The sequence below is a fragment of the Mirounga angustirostris genome, unplaced genomic scaffold, assembly GCF_029215605.1.
Source record: "Mirounga angustirostris isolate CCGP_5_RB_7025 unplaced genomic scaffold, mMirAng1.0.hap1 SCAF_1, whole genome shotgun sequence".
NCBI lineage: Eukaryota > Metazoa > Chordata > Mammalia > Carnivora > Phocidae > Mirounga > Mirounga angustirostris.
The window spans coordinates 12,487,003-12,498,706 of NW_026991709.1; the positions used below are offsets into that span (position 1 = coordinate 12,487,003).

Consider the following 11,704-nt stretch of genomic DNA (forward strand, 5'->3'; position numbering starts at 1 on the left):
CGAGGCCCAACGGCCGCTCGTGGAGCTCAGCTCCCCGCGAGTCTCCACCCGGCGAGAAAGGAGGAAGGAGGGACAGTCGCCCACGGTGTCCTCCCTCCCTCCCTCCCCCCCCTCCCTCCCCCGTGTAACGAAGTGCTGGTCGGGCCGAGTGAGGAAACCACCGTTTTAAGAATCCACTCTTTCTTGGAAAATGGAGGGGGGGGGGCGGGGGGACGTCGAGGGAGGCATGCACCTAGCAGTGCCTTCTTACAACACGGTGTCTATCGGAGCAGCGCTATTTAAAGCCAGAGAGGGCTGAACCAGGTCCCAGAGCGAACGCCCCTCTCACTCCCCACTGTTCAGTGCGCCCCCCCCCCCATTGCTCCGCTTCCCCAGTGCGGGCGTCCTCACCAACGCCCCCACCCCCACCCCCAGCCCAAGGTCCTGCGCTCCTCGGAGCTGAGCTCCCGCGGGGGCCCCCCCACCCCCCGGCGCCGGCCAGTCCTTGCTTCCCCGCAGCCTCCGGGGCCCTCCGCTCGCCAGATCGCGCCGGCGCGGGCCAGCTCACTTGGCGTCGGAGGTGAGGCGCGGCAGGCTGCCGGCGCCCATGGCCGACACGTGGTGGTGCGGCGGCGGCACCTGGCACATGCTGCAGGGGCAGGGCATGCCGCCCCAGTGCTGGAAGCCGCCGCTGCCCCCGCTGCCCCCGCCCCCGCCCCCCAGCGGGGCCGCCGCCGCGGCCGCCGGGGACTTGAGCAGGCCGTGCGGGGGCCGGATGGAGCCGACCGACGACAACCCGGAGCCGGGCAGGGAGGCGCTGGACACGGCGGCGGCGGCGGCGGCGGCGGCGGCGGCCGCGGCGGCGGGAGGCAGGATGGGGTGGTGAACCGCCGGGTGGTGCGCGGCGTGCGCGGCGGCCGCGGGGTGCGCCGTGGCGGCGGGCAGGGGCGCCGAGTGCGCCAGGCCGCCGCAGGCTGACGGGTGGAAGCCCGCGTGGTGGCCGCCGTAGATCTCGCTCACCAGTCGCTTCATCTCCTCCAACGAGTTGGTGAGCATGAGGATGTAGTTGCGCGCCAGCAGCAGCGTGGCGATCTTGGAGAGCTTGCGCACCGACGGGCCGTGCGCGTACGGCATGACCTCGCGCAGCCCGTCCATGGCGATGTTGAGGTCGTGCATGCGCTTGCGCTCGCGGCTGTTGATCTTGAGGCGTAGCTGCTGCAGCTCGGGCTCTGTCATCTGCTTCTTGTCCTTCTTGGTGGACGAGGCGGCCGCCGACGAAGTGGACGACGACGTGCTGGACGAGGATGACTTGAAACCGCCGCCGCCCAGCTTGTCCCCGGGGTGCGCGCCCGCCGCGCCCATGGCGCCGCGCAGCTCTGCGCTCAGCTCTGGCGGGCAGTCGCTCGGCGTGGACGAGGACACTGTGCCTCCCGTGAAGCCGCTGCCGCCGCTGCCTTTGCTCCGGGCGGGCAGAAAAAGGTCATCGGGCTCTGGCGACGACGGACGACTGGACACCAGGCTGGCGTCCGAGTCCATGGCCCCGAGGGATAGTCGCAGCTTTCGCAGAGTCCTCCCTCTCTCCCTGGGCCCTCGGAGCTTTACGCACGCCTCCTGCGAAGAGAAGAAACAGGAGAGAGAGAGAGAGAGAGAGAGAGAGAGAGAGAGAGAGAGAGAGAGAGATCGAGCGTGAGGCACTCAGAAAGAGCGAGAAGCTGCTCCCGCCTGCACCGCAGCGCGCGCTCCAGGCGCGGGTGGCCGGGCGCTCCGTGTCCGCCTCGCTGTGTCTGGCCTGCCTTCCCGCGGCACGCAGGTGCGCACCAAGTAGTCCCTCTCTCGCGCTCCCACCACTTCGTCCGCTCTCATCCACAGGTTGTTTTATTCCAGGGAGCATTGGATGGCCCTCAGTGAGGGCGGCATTTAGGAGGCTTTATGCCTTCAATTAGGAACGGGGAGGCTCAGTCCCCAGGGCTGGAATGGTTAAGGGAGGATTTTTTTCTTTGGGATGGTGGAGCTCTAAAGAAAGAAGTCTTTATTTGGTTTGTCCAACGCCTCGACCTTATCTCCACCGGCACCGCGCAACAAACACACACAGGCACCCAGCGCCGGCGAGCCTAGATAACATGCGCTGCGTCCGGGGGGCCGCGGGGAGCTTGCCAGCGGACCGGGACTTGGCCAGAAGGAACTGTGGTCGCCCCGACTTCTCGCATTTGGGCGAAGGGGATGCTGCGATGAGTGTGGGGAGAGTCAGCAGCGACGGCACCCGGCAGAACTGGCGGGCAGGGGCGGGATCGGGGCCCTCTCCCACGGAGCTTCCTGGGTCGCAGGCGAGTTGAGGGGCGTCTGTCCCCGGGATATCGACTGGGGCTGCTGGGGGGCGGGGACACTTACTGTGGATGCAAGGAGAGGAGCTCGCTCCCAAAAGCCGCAGCGGAGAACCGGGCTCCGGGCGCTGAGGTCGCGCTGGTCTATAATAAGCATCCGCACCTTTCGGGGCTCGGCCGGTTTTTATAGCCCGGTGGCGGCGGCGACCGCGGCGGCGGTGGCCGAGGCGGGGGCGGGGAACAATGTGCGGGTCCTGGAGGGGCCGCCGCGCCAATGAGCTGGGCCAGCCCGGGGGGCTGGGAAGCTGATGTCATCCAGGCTAATTCCGCTCAATGAAACTCGCCGGGCCCGCACACGCCTCCTCCCCGCGCACAGCCAATGGGCGTCGGCGGCCGGGAGATTCTTGGGGAGGGACCGGAGGAGGAACCCGCGGAGGGGGTGTGAGAGGCGAGGGGGAGGAGAAGGGCGGGCTTGCCGGGGAAGTACCGAGGGCAGAATAGAATGCAGTTAAGATAGAGGGAGAGAGAGAGGGAGCGTTGTCAAGTTTCTATGAAAATACGGTGACCACAGAGTCAGGCTGGGGGATGGGGTGGGCTGGGGGGTTCTGCCCATGAACTAACCTGATACCCAACGCGATCGGATCTTTTGGGGATGCGCACGAAGAACCCTGGCGATTCCGGAGCTGGGACGGGAGGCTCCTCTTTTGCTTTTCATCTCACTCTGGGGTTCTCGCGGCCTGTCCCTGTCTCAAGGGTTTCATCAACACGTGGGCATTTTGAACCCCAAATGTAAACGAGAACCAAGCACAAAGCCCCTACTTTATCTCAAGCTAAGCGCGCCTCCGGGAGCTGGCCGTAGCGGCTGGTAGCGCCCCCAGCTGGGAGCAGGGCCTTGCGAGGCAGAGGGCGGGGAAGGAAGTAGGGGACCTACTCCTGAACGCTGTTTTGAAAGAAATCACAACTCTTCATAAAGTCAAGAATGGTGTAGACACAGGGACGAGATACTTCCCCACAGTAACCACACTAACAGAAGGGCAGAGTCTAGAGCCCAAAGTTAAGAGGCCCCCCCCCCCCATTTATTAGCTCTGGAACCGATGACGGTATTTTCAGCATCATTCTTGTGGTCATCACCACGCCACCGAGTAGGAGGGAAACTCTAGTTTGTCTGGGGGGAAAGAAAGTCTAAGTCCTGTGCAAAGACTTCTCCAGGCCTTGGGCCAGGCAGTGAGATCCAGCTACTCAAGGCCGTGTTCAGACACATTGTAGCAATCACAGCTTGGTCGCTACACCCAGAAACTCCTGCCCTTCAGGGATTAAACCTGGTTTTAGAGAAGCGGCTAACTGAGGTAGTTTAGTGATACGACGCATCCACCCATTTTACGGATGGGAAAATCAAGAGACTGTGTCTGCAGCAAGCCTACAGAAAAAAATTGCTAACCCTTTACAGTTCAGATGCCTGCATTCCTTACAGTAGTGGCAGCCCTGCGTCTCTAACTTGTTCCCTGAGCTGGATTCCTTACATCCATGCCTTTCCGGTACAGAAGTCTGGTTCTGCAGATCCCGGACCCTAGCCCTTTATCTGCACAAGCACATACACAAACACACCCCAGCCCTCCCTCCTCTGTTTAGTGGTTGTTGGGGAACTTTTACTCTGCATGTATGGCTTTAAAAACAGAGTAATTCACCTTCAAATTGGGAAAGCACAAAATAAACAAATACAAAAATAAGCCCACGGTATTGCTCCCGGTGTCTGGGTAAAACGAGGATAGAAAACCTAGCCGGCTATTGCCTTCGCCCCCATCTCGTGCTTTCTGGAGCATTATTTTTCAACCCGCGTGTTTCCCAGTTGGCTCTGCAGCCATCCGTTAAATATGTACTTAAAACATGAAGAACTGAAGCGTGGAGATATGTCGAGCAACGGTTATGGAGGATGACCCATAACCGCTGAATTAGGAGAATCTGTCACATGGTCGAACTCGGGGAGCCGGGGGTGGGGAGCAAGAAGAGCTCGAGTATTAGAGGCTGGTTCCTTTGAGCCTCTCCGACCACAGACAGTGAGGACATTTGCGGCAATGTGAGCTGTGGGCCACCAGCCGAGGCGTGGACTTGTGCGCACGCCGGGGTAGCTAATAAACACCAGCAGGCGCACCGTGCACGCTCCCGGGCTGCAGACACTGAGGTTAGTCCAGAGGGTGGCACGTGTCCTGGAGCCCCGGTTCCTTCTTTTGTTGCTTGCCACTGGCAACTGTCCTGCGTCCTGCGGTCCGCGAGAGTGCGCGGTCTGGGGTTCTTCACGCGCTTTCTCCAGTGGCTGGAGTCGGAAGCCCGGGCGAAATTGAGGGGCCCGTTCTGGCACCACGCGTATTTAGAGCCCAGGAGGGCAGAGGCCAGAGGCAGGAGAGCTGGCTTACTCGCCGGGTTCCCGCGTGAAGGCCCATACGGACGCTGCAGGCCCTAGCCCTGTGCCACTGCCCAAGGGCAGGGGCGGCTGTTCTGGGCTGTGCAGCGGCACCTCGCGGTCTTCACTCCCCACGCCCTGCTGGCAGCTCTAGGCCGTAGACCCCTTCTCCCGGCAGCACCCCCCAGCATTCTATGGTTGCCAGAAACGTGCTCGCGAGGTAGGGGCAGTCTGTGTCTCCCCTGGGCTCTTTGAGCCCAGGGCAAATCAGTGGCTGGACTCATCTCTCTGGGTCTCTGAGTCCTCCTACCCCCTCCAGGAATCATCGAAAACGAGCCGGGCCGTTGGCGCACGTCCTCGTGCGTCCTGGAGGCGTCCTGGCATTTGCTCTGGTCTTGAGCCCGGCGCCTGGTCTGCACGTCCTGGGCGGGTCCCGGACAACGCCGCAGCCCCTGCCCGCGAAACTGAGTGCTCACTTGCCGAGGCTAAATGGCCCGGCTCCGCGAGTTCCTGGCTGGCCCATGCGTCCAGAAACTGTCGGCCTCCTCCGGCAAAACGGAAGACGTGTTTTTCCCTCTCCTTTGTGTTTCCCTCCCACAAAAGGCCGGGTGCGCGTCGGGGCGGCCTTTGCTCAGTCTCCTGGCGGCCCGGGGGGAGCTTGTGCCAAATCGGCCGGGGCGGGCTGGGCTCGAGCGGGGCTCCGAGGGCTCAGACCTCCCACTGCTTCCCGGGTTCCTCCCGGGCCGTTCTTCTGCGTTCTCGCCTTGCCCTTCCCCAAGTTCCTGCACACATTCAGGCAGCGGCTCGGCCACACTGCCAAGGAGAGCAGCGTCCTTGCTCAGGGCGAGCCAGGGCTGACGGTAGGAGGCGAGGCTGAGGGCACTGGAAAGGAAAGGAAAGGAAAGGAAAGGAAAGGAAAGGAAAGGAAAGGAAAGGAAAGGAAAGGAAAGGAAGGAGCATTTCAGCAATCGCTTCAGGTCCGGAAACCAGAAGGGATGCGGAATGGCAGTGTTTGGCGCCCAAAGGAGAGCAATAAGACCCCTCGGGAGAGCTCTGCAAACAAACAGTATCTGTCTTCCTTGTAAGACTCAGCTCCCAGAGAGGTCCAGGGTCATCCCCGTCTGGGACCCAGCGCTGAGCACAGGGCCTGACACGTGGAGGGTGCTTGGTAAATACTTCTGAATGCACAGGCCTGCAGACGTGCACATGGACTGATGTGAAACGTGACTGGTAAAACACATGTAATATTCCATGTTCACAGTAAATCATGAGGTCTGTAATCTGGACTGCCAGAATATGGGAGCTTTTAGAATGAATGACAAGGGTAGTGACTTCCATCTAAAAACCACCTTAAAGGGAGTTAAGCTGTGCCAGACTCTTAGTGGGTCTTGACAGACTTCATCTCTTTTAATCTCTCACTGGCCCTAGGAGGGTCATTTGCCTACTTTATTTAGTCCCATTTTGCGGACTGGGAAACTGACTCTCGGGAGATGTGTGGACATTTGTTCAAGGTCCTGGGCGCAGAAGAGCAGGTCCAGGCATCAGAGACTGAGCTGCCGTCTTGGGTTGGCTGCTTTCGGCCTCAGATTCTCATTCCTAAAATGAAGGTTTCTAGAAGATACTGTGACCTCTAAGGGTGTGTCTGCTGCAAGATTCGGAGGAACGGGGGAAAGTCGAATGACATCGTCCCTTTGCAGTTTCTCTAGTCTGTCAATACTCAAGTTGTTGGAGTGCGAGGCGCGGAGAATGGAGGGGCCCCAACCTGTCAGCAGAGGCTCAGCCTGGGCAGAATCTGGAAGGAATGCCCAGGTGCTTGGGAGGAGGGGTGCTGCGCTGGGAAAGCCAAGAGGGAAATGACAAAAAAGCCCCCAAAGAAACCCCAAAACTAATAGCCCATTCTCCCTCGTCAGTTCTGCCCTCAGAATCACCCACCTCCATTGAGCTAGCAAGACCGCCCGGAAGGATCAATGCTACTGAGGTCAACCTCGACCCCCAAATTCACCATGGAACGAAGTTGGGAGAGGACTGAGGGGCGATTGGAAACCAACTTTATAGATCTCATCTCACAGTTCTCTCATCCAAATTGTGCAACAGCCCTTCGGCGGTTGGGGCACCGTTGTTCCCATTTTACAGATGAAGATATTGAAGACTAGAAGTCAGGGCAGGGGCTGGATGCCTTAGTCCTACCTTTCCCATCCGCTCCCTCTCCCTGTCGGAAAGACTCTAGGCGCCTCCCCTTTCTCACCACCCCTCCCCCCTCGCCCCAGCGTGCAGATGAATCGGAGGGTGGAGGATCGGAGTGAACAGGTTGGGGAGCACGGATGAGGGTGTCCCTGGTCGGGTAGCTGGCTCTGAGGTGAGGTGCGTTGCCCTCAGGTATAGGGTGATGTGGACAGAAGGGACGAGAAACCCCCGATCCAGTCTGGGGCTAAGACCCTGGGTAAGAGGAAGCGCCGGAGAGAGTCTTCCAGGCTACAGGTGACAACAAGGCGCCGCCGACCTCCGGAGGCAGGACGTGCGTGCGCTCCCCGCACTGCGCAAGGACCCCGGGGCAGAGCCGGGACAGCGGCACGCGTGGAGGGCGCCGAGCGTCTCGGCTCCGAGGGCCTGTTGCTCAGCGCCGAGCACGGGTCCATGACCTGGCTTGCGGAGTCGGGAAAATGGAGCGGTGTGACCCTTCCCCGTCGGCCTCAGGATCCAGCCCTGGCCTGATCCCTGCCGGCTTCTCCCGGGTCTCCCGCGCCCTCTCTGCCTTTCGCGGGACCCGGAGCACCCGGCGGCTCTGCTCTTTCCCCCACCTTCGCCCACGTGCTCCTCTACCCCTCGCGCCCTTCCTCCCACCCGTCCACGCCTCCTACTGACCTGTCCGGGGCCTGCCTGGAAAGGCCCCCCTGACCCCCTCCTCGGGCCCCTGTGGCACCCAGAGCTCTCCCCACCCCCATCAGGGTTCACCCCGCTCCGGGGCGAGGGTCTGGCTCCCTCCCCGGTGGGGAGCCTCTGGAGGGTCTTCACGGTGCGGAACTTGCTTTGCATCTCTGGGGCCCGGAGCAGGGACCGGTCCCAGAGAGCTCAATAAACCGAAGTCAGGGCCACAGATAAGACAGTGACCCGAAGAGTTTGAGTGGAGTTTACACCACAGAAGATTACGAGAACAATAGCGTCAGAGGTGCAAGTTTCCCCCCTCAGTAAACCAGGTTCAAAACTGCCGGATGAGGACCGTGCGGCTCACTCCTGGCTCTATGGGGGGCGGGGCGGCAGACACCCCCTCCCTCGACCCCAGGCAAACAGGTCAGCTCGGGAAGTGGGGGGGGGGGGGGAGATGGGCCCAGGCCTCTGCCCGCGGGCTTCGGGCCGCACCAGGACCCGCAAGAAGGGAGAAGCGCTCGCGACAGGTGCGGCAGGGTCCCGGGACCTGGGCGCTGGCGCCGCCGAGGATCGGGGCAGGTCCCTCCGACGCCCGGCGCCCTCCTCCGGCTCAGCCCGAACGCACGGCCGGCGGGGGACTCCCCAACCCGAGCTCCCGGACCCGAGCCCCCAGCTGCGCGCGGCTCCCGAGCGCGCGGGGAGCCGGGACGCGCCGCCGCGTGGCCCACGCCTCAAACTGGCCACCACGCTGGGCCCGAGGCCTGCACCTTCCTCCGGGTGGGGACCCGCGACAGTGCCCAGGCACGGCCCCGGCCCCCTGCACCGCGCGCGCGGCCTCCCTCTGGGGTTTGAAGAACGACGCGGTGGAAAGACAGGAGCTGGGCACGTTCTGCTTCTCTTCTTCCTTTTTTCCTTTGTGCTCTTTTCCATCGCTTCTGTTAGCCTCTCCTCTTCCCTTCTGCTTTCTCCTTCCCCTCCGGTTATGTATATGTGAATCTTGTTTTTGATTTTCCCTCCTCGCTGAAATGACACCTGCCGGGCCTGAGGACCCGAGGAATCAGCATTTACAGCGGCGCTTGGTGGAAATCCAGTCTTAGGCCCATCCAGACCTTGTGAGACAGAGGCTCCATGAACCAAGCTTCCCAGGTCATGCGCAGCACATTCGAGTTTGAGAAGCATTGCTCTAGATCTTTTGGGGGCTCATCCGCAGGTATGTGCCTCTTCTTCCTCAAGGTCCTTGAGTCTTCCAGTCCCAGACACACACCCTGGCTGGGGCTGACAAGGCTATTTCCTGGAGATGCCACAACACTGCCCCAGCCATTTACATGGTCCTCACTCCTAGCCCCTTGACCTCTGTTAAATAAAATTTAGTACACACTTTAAAAAATGCATGCCCATTGTAAAACAAGCAAAAATAACTTTGAAATAATACAGAAGGCAAAATCACCAGCAGTCCAACCCTATTCCTCTGCAACAAGTCACTGTCAAAGATTTTGGTGAAAGTCCTTCCAGATTGTATAAGGCTTTGTAACCAGCTGCTTTCATTTCTTAGCCTCTCTTGGACGTCTTTCCACATCAATACGAGATTCACCTGACCCCTTTAAAAGTAGAAACCTGCACCAATCCATCCCCTTTAGGTCCTCCCCTTGGTTGCCTGTTCAGCCTTGAAAAGCTGGTCAGCACCAGAACCCCCTGAAAACATGTTTCTGCTGTGTGTGCTCTTGTGGTGGGAGGACCATGGGGTCAGGGCTCTTGCCTGACCAAGCAAGGTAGGTGCTCCCCTCCTGGTCCCTGCTGGGCTCTCTGCAGCAGCAGGTTCTCCTCTAAGGAGTCCCTCCCTCCTAGCAGATGTAGTGGGAAGAACTGGTTCCCACTTTGCCTACAGTCCGATGTGGAGGAAACTGAACCCACCCTTCTGAGACTTGGATTGGCTCAAGGGACGATATTCAATGTGTGAACAGAGCATTCCTTCTCTGGGACTGTGACCAGGGCAGAACTTGAGGTCCCCAGGATTTTGGAAGATGCAGGAGTTTTTAGACATTCAATTTCCTTATTCTGTCCTCACTTCCAACCCAAAAGATCATCCACTTCTGGGTTGGCTCTAAGGCTATGTCTAAGCAAAGAGGCCATTCTATTTAGGCAGTATTCACAGTTTTGACTAGAAGAAGAAAAAGAAGAAGAAGGGAAGGAGGGAGATGAAGGGGGGAGGAAGAGGAGGAGAAGAAGGCAGAAGAAAAAAAAGAAACCATATCATATAAACTGGAATTCTCTCTTTTTAAAAACATGTTTTGAATAAGTACATGCCTAAAATAGCACATGCCTAAAATAATACTCAAACAGTATAAAGAATATTTGATTAAAAGTAAGTCTACCCTGGTACAACAGACCTCTTTCCTCCAGGTCTCCAGAGGTAACTACTGTTACAGTTTCTTATGTATTCCAGAAATACACACACACACACACACACACATAGACCAGCACACCAACAGTACACATATTTACAAGACACCTTCTTCTCAAACACCCTCACCAGGGTGGTCAGAGGTACAAGGAGCCTCTCCTCATCTAAATGAAGAGTTACCCCCACTTCGAAGGCAAGCATCACAGCATCAGAATCTGAGCACTCCAGGTGTCCTGATGGTACTTTTCCTGCTCCCCTTGGTCACAGACAAACTAGGACAATCAGAGCCCCAGGTAATGAGAGATGAAGGAGCTTCCTGCTCTGAGTCAGCTTCTCCAAAGCATCCCCAAGATGGGACTTTTAGTCACTGCCCCAAACTTGCAGGTGAGTCCGTTGGTTTTTTTTTTTTTTTCATATTATAATTGCAGTATCAATAGTATGTCTTCCCTCTTATCTGGAGGGCAATCATACTTTAAAGAGTATATGTAAGAGCATGAGATGAAGCTAATTAGTTATTGTTATTTTTGTTTATTTGTTGAACAGGTAATATATTCACATAGTTCAAAATTATAAAAATATAATGAAATGCTTGCCACCCCTGTCCCCTAGCCACTCAGTTCCCTCGCTTAGTCACCACCTCTGTCATTTGAGAGATATTCTCTACAATCCAAGCAAATATAAATATATATTCTCTATTTATACAAATGGTAACAGACTATACATACTGTTTTCTCCACCTTGCTTTTTTCAGTTAATATCTTGGACATTACTTCTTTTCAGTGTTTTAAAAGCTCCTTCCTTAAAAAAAAGGCATCCTTCCGTAATATGGATGTACTATAATTTATTTAGCTATCGCCCTGTTGAAAGACATTTAGATTGTTTCCAGTTTTTTACTATTACAAACAATGCTGCAGGGAAATACCTTGTAAATTGTCATTTACATATATGCCCTAAGGATAAATCCCTAGAATTAGCATTATTAAGTCAGGAAGTCTGTGCATTTGTAATTTTGATAGATGCTACCAAATTGTTACCTAAGTAGTGTCCAAATTTGTGTTGCGGTGTAGAAGAGGTCCTGCCTGGCTGACAGCTAATTTAAATGCTCAGTTTTTATTTTCCCGAGTCCAGGGAAAATGTGATCTCTAATTTGGATGTCAGAAAAGGTGACGGGCTGACCACTGTGACTCTGCAGGATAGAATAATAAAATGTCGTTTCCCCCTTTAAAACATCAAGCTACAAATTCTAATAGATTTCAACATCTGACACCATTTCCAATCCTTCTCGAGATTTACTAATGACTTTTTCCACGTAGTTGGGGAGAATGGTCCAAGTGTGCCAATGCATTATATGGGCCAAGGAATATTTGTTTCGAGCATTGCAATTCAACGGATATTGACTGGGCTCCTTTCCTGTGCCATGAACTCTCTTGTGCCAGGGGTCCAGCAGCGACAAAACAGGTAGCATCTCTGCTCTCAAACATGTTAACAAAAGTAATACTATCATGATGACTAGCATAATTTATTTTGATTCTCTCAACAGCCCTGTAAGGTGGTTAGAGGGGAGTGTATGTGATGAACCCAGGCCTCCCACCCAAGTCATATGGCAAACCTGCTGGGTGCTCCTCCAGATCTGTTCCACTTTCTGCAGAGAACTTCCAGTTGGACACATGGCCACCCAGAATACGGACAACATTTCCCAGCCTCCTTCGTGACCAATTTCGGGTCAGGAGGATGTAAATA

General features: G+C 56.9%; 1 protein-coding gene across 1 annotated transcript; it reads right to left on the reverse strand.

Annotated features, from left to right (window-relative positions):
- Positions 1 to 543: 543 nt before the first annotated feature.
- On the reverse strand, positions 544 to 1,582 carry OLIG2 (oligodendrocyte transcription factor 2). The gene has a single exon (XM_045863589.2). It carries the CDS (start codon positions 1,513 to 1,515, stop codon positions 544 to 546), a length of 972 nt encoding a protein of 323 aa, XP_045719545.1. The 5' UTR covers positions 1,516 to 1,582.
- Between the last annotated feature and the right edge of the window lie 10,122 nt (positions 1,583 to 11,704).

Bases quoted from the DNA above. Each gene is read 5' to 3' on its own strand.
- OLIG2 (XM_045863589.2), bottom strand. From the start codon at position 1,515: ATGGACTCGGACGCCAGCCTGGTGTCCAGTCGTCCGTCGTCGCCAGAG.